The 8,954-nt window shown below is 47.0% G+C and overlaps 1 protein-coding gene across 2 annotated transcripts; it reads left to right on the top strand.

Annotated features, from left to right (window-relative positions):
• The first annotated feature begins 2,246 nt into the window (after positions 1–2,246).
• LORICRIN (loricrin cornified envelope precursor protein) lies at positions 2,247–6,491 on the top strand. Of its 2 annotated transcripts, XM_037067058.1 has the most exons (2): positions 2,247–4,011; positions 5,201–6,491. In XM_037067058.1, exon 2 carries the CDS (start codon positions 5,222–5,224, stop codon positions 6,410–6,412), a length of 1,191 nt encoding a protein of 396 aa, XP_036922953.1. In that variant the 5' UTR covers positions 2,247–4,011; positions 5,201–5,221; the 3' UTR covers positions 6,413–6,491. The 2 variants fall into 2 exon arrangements, with proteins under 2 accessions (XP_036922953.1, XP_036922952.1); XM_037067057.1 differs by lacking the exon at positions 2,247–4,011 and having other exon boundaries at positions 5,113–6,491.
• The last annotated feature ends 2,463 nt before the right edge of the window (positions 6,492–8,954 follow it).

The raw sequence follows: 8,954 nt of genomic DNA, 5'->3' as shown, positions 1-8,954 counted from the left end.
ATTCCCTCAAAAAATTAAAAATGGAACTGCCTTTTGACCCAGTGACTCCACTGCTAGGAATATACCCTAAGAATCCTGAAACACCAATTAAAAAGAACTTATGAACCCCTATGTTCATAGCAGCACTACATACAATAGCCAAGTGCTGGAAATAACCTAAGTACCCATCGGTAGATGAGTGGGTCAAAAAACTGTGGTACATTTACACAATGGAATATTATGCAGCATAAAGAAGGAACTCTTATCTTCTACAACAGCATGGGTGGAACTAGACAATATTATGCTAAGTGAAAGATAAATACCACATGATCTCACTTATAAGGGCAATCTAATGAACAAAATTAACTAATGAGCAAAATAGAAACAGAGACATGGAAACATGGAACAGACTGACAGGGGCCAGAGGAAATGGGGGAGAGGGATAATAGTGGAAAGAAGGGGAAGGAACTAGTCAAAGAACATGTATTAATGACCTATGGACATGGACAATGGTGTAGGGATTGACTGGGAGCAGGAGGTGGGCTGGGCAGAGGAGAGCAAAGGGGAAAATTTGGGACAACTGTAATAGAATAACAATTACAAAATGAGAAAGTAAATATACATGTAACTGCCATAAAAAATGTATAACTTGAAGGAGACAAGGCTAATGGATATGTCATTACCAGGCTAGTGCAAGTGTTCCTTAAAGCCTTGGAGAGGGGAAATGGCCAAAAAGATGGAACCATGGGTAGAATGAACCTCAAAAAGCTTCTTGGAAAAGGACAGAGTTGTGAGCCACTACAGAGCTGGACCTCTCCCAGACTTGTAAGCTGTTTTCCCCAATTAGCAACCAGAGTCAACCATCTCTTCAAAAACTGCTTACCCAGGAAGCTGGAGAGAGTCAGAAAATTGCAGCCAACATGGTGCTGAGGCTCTGAGACACCTTCTGGGCCCACACTCTTAGAGAAAACTGTTCCCCTTCAAACAAACCACTCTAAGGGCTTCCAAGTTCTATGCCTGCCCTGCCAGCACTCCCAATCCCCTACCCTGTGTCCACTTTATTCTTTACAAGTCACCTGTTGCCCTTTTCCCCTCAGTCAGGAATGTTGTCAGCATTCAGTGAGAATTCATTTATAGCTTTAGATACTCAAAAATTGTGATGAGCAGGCTTCTATCACATTAAGGGTTTCCCAAACTCAAGAGCTGTAATCTCCCCTCAGACTAGGGATTGCCTGGACACAAGGTTCATGTCTCCCTCATACCATGGCTATTGTTAGTCAATGGGTCTCAAGAATCCCTTCCAATTCCACCAGGATTTATGGAACACCTACTAATGCTTTGCACCACCCTGGGCACTGTGAAACATTTGCTTTACAGTCTGTCCCCTCTAAGGATATGTCCAGGCAGGAACCGTGTCCTAATCTGTCAGACTGCAGATCCCAGACCTGCCAGCAAGCACAGAGTCAGAGTTAAATGTCTAAAGGGTATACATCTTAAAAGTCTGACATGCCAAGTTTTACAAAACTCCAAATACCTAAGTGTACTAATTCTACAAACTTTCATTTCCTCGCTGATATGCTAAATTGAGATCAGCAATGGCTATCCATATAGATATCCCTTTAGGACTACTGCTGGTCTAGAGGAATAAATTGGGAAATCAGGTTCACACAATCACACCTCAGGCAAAGTTAACTCAGGCTGAGAACCCAAGGATCTGGCACTGCTCTCAAGACTATATTGAATCAGCCTCTTCTAAGTGTTAGCAAAGTAGATGTACTAGTTGGAAGGTTTTCCTAATGAAATACTATACAGGATAGCAGAGACAGACAAGGAGTTTCTTCCTTCCCCAAATCTATGGGGAAGATCCAAATCCATGGATCTAAGAAGATCCATGCACAGCTTTGAAAGGCTTTGGCCTCTTCCCTAATGCTTAGCACAGTGTCCAGTACACTTGTGTTGGCTAGATTAATGAAAGAAAAAAAATTAGGCTCCTCAGTCTGATAGAAAAAAATCATACCTTTCTTAAGGCATACAGCCTCCAAATTAGTATTGGCAATTTGAAAACTATTAACTCTTTGAGGTCACTCGCACTTAAGGTGCCCAAACTTTTCAATGTCAAGAAAAGTAACATCGCTCTCAAAAAAATATATGTGTGTGTATAGTAACCAACATATAATAGTCAAATTTTCATTTTGATAAGGACATAAAAGAAACAAAATTTCCTGTCACGTCACTTTTAAAAGAAATGATATTTTAACACCAAGAAAAGTAGAAAGTCCATGATTTCAGAATAAAAGATTTCCTTCTCAAGAACACATCACTGATATACTTTTGCTTACATTTTCCTAAGAACTAAAGAACACACAGATGAGGCTAACACGGACCCACAGATCAATGCTAAAACACGGTCTATGTGAGCTCCCCTTCTCTAGTACAACCCAACTGAAAAAACTGTTCTTTTTTGTACCCATGGCAATCATCTAGTTGGTAGCTGTTTCCTTCCAAAATCTCCATGTGCTTCAGCTTCAAACTGAGAAACCTGCCTTCCCCAACAGATGCCATCTCCCTCCCAGCTATTCTCCAAGAAGGGAGGGAGTACCTCTGTTCACCTGGGTTCATGCTGTCCAAACTAAAACTAGTGCCACAAGTTTCCAAAGGTCACAGCCTAATCAGGATCTTTTGAATCATTAAAACTCCATCATAATTAACCATCAATTTATCATTGGAGCTATCATTATAACACATAGCTGGGTGGAACAAAGTTCAAATGTGGTATCTCAAACAATAGCAATTGAGTCCAAATGATGAAAGGAGGAAGAGCATGCCTTCTTCAAACACAGAGGTGATGCTACTGGCCCAGGGTCAACAAGAAAGTTTTGAGTTGTTTTCCTATAGAAGAGCTTGCTTCAAGTCATCCATGGACTCCCTCCCGACCTTGGTGTTCAAGGGTAGTCCAAGTTAGAAACAAGAATGTATTATTATAGGAGAAAATAATAAAAAGAGAAGCTTCACCTTCTACGCTTTACATAAAACTATTCCCTCTTGATAGGCCCATAAATGGGCCTATTCCTATTTGATAAAGTAACTGAACCTGTTCATTCAAGTCAGAAAACAGAGTCTCCCATGTTGCAGGTACTATTACAGTGCTGTGACTTTGCCCTAAGTGACACAGGTGGCAAATAGCAAAGGGAGCACCCAAACTCAGACACCTAACCTCAAGTCCATTCCATTCTGTGGCTGCCTACTGGGCTGAGGTCACTGTTGCCACACAAGAACACATGACAACAAAGCCAAATGGTGGTGGTGGCAAGGACCACATGGTTGATCTCTAGCTTGCTCCTCTGCAAGAAAACTCAGTATCAATTATCACTTTTCACAGACTCCTGCTGTCTCCAGGAATAAATCAAAGTACTCTCCAGTGTCCTATATTAGTTATAGCAGTACCCATGGTGTTCAGCCCAGAACTGGGTGCTAGGGAAAAGCTAGTGGACAAGACAGAAACATCCCAGCAAAGCATATAGGACCCTGGGGAACAGACTTTGTAAAAACAGGGTCAAGTTCTCTTTAAAATTATAAGGGTTTCCTAGCAATGGGATCAGAATCCAAATTGTAGGATTTGACAGGTTCCACCCCTTGGACCAAGAACTGAAATCTTCAGTGTGAGTCTCTTAGGCCACCTCAAGAGTCGGGGGCATATTTCTCAAGCATGGCCCTCTGGTTATGGCATGTACCCCATGCTAGAGGTTTTGAAAACAAGGTCAGTCATCCACTCTGGCTGGCCAGCCCCCTCCCCAGCCTGCCATATGGTTGCATCAGAGAATGGGCAAGTCACACACTAGGCTGCCCATCTCAAGAATGTCAAAATCTTCATGAATGCTTGCAATCGCAGAGAGGTGGGGTGACAACATGGGTCACGTAATAAGAGGCTGGCCCGGATCAATAGCTGACTCATAGCTAAGATATAAAACCTCAGGAGCTACAGTGCTCTTCACACAGCCAGCGTCTCCCTCTCCTCACTCACCCCTCCTTCGGGTAAGTGTGGGTTCTACTGACCCTGGACTTTTCAGCTGGTCTGGCCCAGGCCTGCATAGGCTAGGTGGAGCAGCGGGCAGAAAGGCAAGGTATCTCTGCTTTGAGAGCGACTGGGCCTCTGCCTTCCCAACTGCATTCATGTTTAGAGGGGATTCTGGTAGGCAAGAAAGCGGGGCTGAGCTGCTGTTGTGCAGATGGTGTTTGGTCTTCTGGCCAGAATATAATCTTGACAAAGCAAGACTATTTTCTATCTCTCTGGTACCCCTGTAGGGGCAGACCTGGTGCTGGACACATGGGTGGGGGGACACTCTACAGAGACTGTCCCAGAAGGCCTGTGACTGGGCTGGACCTCATGAACTTGTCGGGAGAGGCTCAGCCTATTCTTACAAAATAGTAGGGAAAATGAGTCAGAGAATGCTGCAGATGGGGGAGATGTTAGTAACCCTGAGAATCCTATTTTACAGAGGAAGAAGTTCTGAGAAGAAAATAAGAGGGGACACAATTTCCTATTAGCTTGGTCCCCTCAATCAAGCTTGGACTTAACAAGTAGTAAGGGTGATAGTTGTTGTCATCTAATGAGAGATGATCATCCAAAAGACCAATGGGGTCCAGACAGGAAGACAGGGGAGCCTTCCTTTTCTAATAACTGACCCCGATCATGGCCAAGGCTAGTGGGATATACCAAGAGCTTAAACAAACAGTTTGTGCAGAGAATACGGCACAATGGCCCTCTACCTTCTGATAAACCTTGTGTTCTGCAGGGAATGGGTAAAATCACCCCCACACCCCAGGTAAAGGTTTGTGATAATCTACTTGTACTCAGGAAATCACGGTTAGGATTTGGAGAGATCTTAGAAATGCAGTGCTCTAACCTCTACTTTCACAGGAATTGAGGAAATGGGTGAGAGCTCCAAAATCACACAAGAGACCAGGCAGAGCTGGGAAAGAGACAGAGAAAGAAATGGGCACCACTAACTAGGCTATGTAGCGAGCGGACACACTTCTTTTCTAAAAGCACCAATCCTAAGAATTTCAGCTGAAAGCTCTCTGAGATTTGAACGAGGAGACAGCATGGAGCCTGGCCAGGCAGTGATACTTGGGATGATGGGTTGTCATGGCTACAGCGGCCTCCTCTCCTGAACCTTCCAGCCGCTGGTCCAGTGATGCGATCTCTGCTCTCCTTCCACAGTTCCCTTCCTCCTCCGACGAGATGTCTCACCAGAGAAAGCAGCCCACCCCTCAGCCCCCAGTGTTCTGTGGCAAAACCTCCGGCGGCGGCGGCGGCGGCGGCGGCGGCGGATCCGGCGGCGGATCCGGCGGCTCCGGCTGTGGCGGCGGCGGCGGCGGCGGCGGCGGCGGCTCTGGAGGCTGCGGAGGTGGTTCCGGCGTAGTCATCAAGTCCCTTGGCGGCGGCGGCGGCGGCGGCTCCGGCTGTGGCGGGGGCTACTCCGGCGGCGGCGGTGGCGGCTCCGGCTGTGGCGGGGGCTACTCCGGCGGTGGCGGCGGCGGCTCTGGAGGCTGCGGAGGTGGCTCTGGTGGAGTCAAGTCCCTTGGAGGCGGCGGCGGCGGCTCCGGCTGTGGCGGGGGCTACTCCGGCGGCGGCGGCAGCAGCGGCGGCGGCTCCGGCTGTGGCGGAGGCTACTCCGGCGGCGGCGGCGGCGGCTCTGGAGGCTGCGGAGGTGGTTCCGGCGTAGTCATCAAGTCCCTTGGCGGCGGCGGCGGCGGCGGCGGCTCCAGCTGTGGCGGGGGCTACTCCGGCGGCGGCAGCAGTGGCGGCGGCTGTGGGGGTGGCTACTCCGGCGGCGGCGGCGGCTCCGGAGACTGCGGAGGTGGTTCCGGCGTAGTCATCAAGTCCGTTGGCGGCGGCGGCTCGTCCGGCGGCGGCTCCGGCTGCGGTGGCTACTCTGGCGGCGGCGGAGGCTCCGGCTGCGGCGGGGGCTCGTCCGGCGGCGGCTCCGGCTGTGGTGGCTACTCTGGCGGCGGCGGCGGCTCCAGCGAGCAGGTCACGTACCAGAGCTACGGAGGCAGCTCCAGCGGCGGCGGCGGCTGCGGCGGCGGGGGCGGCTACTCCGGCGGCGGCTCCGGCTGTGGGGGTGGCGGTTACTCTGGCGGCGGCGGGGGCTCCTCTGGCGGCGGCTCAGGTTGCTCTTCCCAGCAGACCACCCAGACCTCGTGCGCGCCCCAGCAGAGCTGTGGAGGGGGGTCGTCTGGAGGCGGCGGGGGCTGCTTCTCCGGCGGCAGTTCCGGTTGCGGAGGCGGCTCCTCAGGGGGCGGCGGCGGCGGGGGCTGCTTCTCCGGCGGCAGTTCCGGTGGTGGCGGCGGCGGCGGCGGCTCCTCTGGGGGCGTCCCGGTCTGCCACCAGACCCAGCAGAAGCAGGCGCCTACCTGGCCATGCAAATAAGGCCCTTTGGACGCCACGGAGGCGAAGGAGCTGGAGCTGTTTTCCGTGGGCGCCGATGGGCTTAGTGCTCTCATGATATTGCCTTGAGGTTTCCAAATTCATGTTTTAACCCACCTGGAAGAAGTCTTTGAGCATTCATGCTGCGATTTGTTCTGCAGTTTTTCTGCCTTAGTTTCTGTACAACTACCTCCCAACCCCGATGCCTCCTCAGCCAATAAATTTGCAAATCATGAGAATTTCTGGATGTCCAGCAGTCTTTGTAACTTCCAACTTCATTCCATTCTTTTTCTCTCTCTTTCTCCATTCACTCACCGATAGGTACATTCACCAACAAATATATTGATTCTATTGAGAGGGGGAGGGTAGGTGGGTAGATGAGAGTCTCCAGGGGTGGGAAGAATGGCTGGTAACCAAAGATGTGAACTCTGATTTTGGCCTTAAGGTCTCAAAGGGCTCCCAAAACACAAAGATCCTGGGGGGAAAAGATTTCAATAAACACTTCCATTGCATTGAGTAGCCACCATAGGTCTTCTCATCCAGCTCAATGGTTTTTAAAGACAAGGCTGCCCTGGTCAGATGCTGTCTCATAGTCCAAAGCCTACTCTGCAAAAACTGAAAACAAGGTGGCTGTACCTTAGGGACACCAAGTTTATGCTATGCAGGCTGACAGAAGAAATAATTGTTTCAGGTATCTGTGAACCTCTACAGTGTGTAAGGCTTTTACTAGGCACCTGTAGGAACAAGAGTTGGAGGAGTTGTTTCCTGCACTCTTGAAGGAGCTTCACCCAACTTAGAAAAATAAGTGTATAAGGTATTAAACACTAGTACCAGAGCATGGGGAAGCACAGGAAGTTTTCCACTTAGCAAGAGAGAAGTTACAGTTACTTCACTACATAATATGGAACATCAAAAGAGATGTAGAACATCAGCCAGGTCAGAAACTTTCTAGGCCCTATTTCATCTCCTGATTCTATGTGCCCTAAGTAAATGCCAATGTATGGATTTATTCAATGCAAAATACCTGCTAAATTTTTTTTAAAAAGCATTCTTTCTACCCAATCACACTTGGGTAGAAAGAATTGGAACAGAAGGACAAATTATCTCTCTCAAGCTCTTCTATTTTCAGTCACCACCACCTTCATCATTTTACAACAGTAACTTACGAAGATCAAAACAGGTATGAGCTTTAAAGATACAACAGCCCAACCACTGCATAATTTGCGTGTGTGTGTGTGTTTTTAATGAAAGGAGGACTTTTAGTTCTGTCCAGATGTAGTAGATGTATTTTTCCCGTTACTCCTGCGAACTATAACTAAAATATCTAGACTTAATGTATAAAACAAATATAAGAAGAGTCATGCCCTGGCTGGTGTAGCTCAGTGGATTGAACGCGGGCCTGCAAACCACATGATTGCGATTCGATTCCCAGTCAGGGCACATGCCTGGGTTGCAGGCCAGTTCCCAGCGGGGGACTCATGAGAGGCAACCATACATTGATGTTTCTCTCCTCTCTTTCCCTTCCCCTCTAAAGATAAATAAATAAAATCTTAAAAAAAAAAAAGAAGAAGAGTCATAAAGGTGGAAAGAATAAAGGCAAAGTAGGTAGAGTCTTCAGAACTTGAGAAGTGACACAATGATAAGTTGCCTAGGTTTTCTTTAAACCTTTATATACCCCAGATTTGGCACCAGAAAGTCTGCAACCAAGAAATGCCAACAGGTGCAGACAAGAAATGGTCCTAAGAAAATCTGCTTCCTTTACCCAAGGATGGGGAAAGAGACCTCTTCGGGCAATATCCATCCTACTTTAGCCAAACATCATAGAAAAAATGAATAGGAATATTAGACTTAACACCTGTTCCCCAGTGGTAAGAAGATTACACCTTACATATCTAACAGACACAGTATTACCAGAAGCCTGCTACAGTTGAAGATTTAAAAATGATAGTCTCCCAACGTAATACCAAAATGTCCGGCACACAATCAAAAATCACTCTTCACACCAAGAACCAGGAAAATCTCAACTTAAATAAGAAAAGACATAATATATACTTACATTAAAATGATACAAATTTTGGGATTTTGTGAGTGATATTTTTAAAAAGACATAAAATGTTTTAACAAGAAATCATGAACATACTTGAAACAAATGAAAAAATTAAAAGCGTTGGCAAAGAAATAGGAGATATAAAGAAGAATCAAGTGCAAATTTTAAAACTAAAAATATAATAGTCAATTATAGAATTGAGTTTTAGAATTAAAAATATAAAATTGACTGCACAGGCTCAGCAGCAGAATGAAGATGACAAAGAACCACTGACCTAAAATTCTGCTCAAGATGGTGACATAGACAGACATGCCATTAGAGTTGTTATAATTCCACAGAATTATTGCCATTAGAGTTGTTATAATGCCACAGAAATTATTGCCATTAGAGTTGTTATAATTCCCCCCCATCATTCCCCTCCACCCTGCACACCCTACCCCACCATTCCCCCCCACCTTTAGTTTATGTCCACGTGTCTCAAGTTCTTTAGATTCTTTA

The sequence above is a fragment of the Sturnira hondurensis genome, unplaced genomic scaffold, assembly GCF_014824575.4.
Source record: "Sturnira hondurensis isolate 20B ecotype Veracruz unplaced genomic scaffold, ASM1482457v3 Scaffold0017046, whole genome shotgun sequence".
In the NCBI taxonomy this organism is placed as follows: domain Eukaryota; kingdom Metazoa; phylum Chordata; class Mammalia; order Chiroptera; family Phyllostomidae; genus Sturnira; species Sturnira hondurensis.
Note: the sequence above shows the minus strand (reverse complement) of the source record. Positions and strands in the feature narration are given on the sequence as shown.

Excerpts from the sequence above, each read along its gene's own strand:
- LORICRIN (XM_037067057.1), top strand. The coding sequence starts at position 5,126 with ATGGCTACAGCGGCCTCCTCTCCTGAACCTTCCAGCCGCTGGTCCAGT.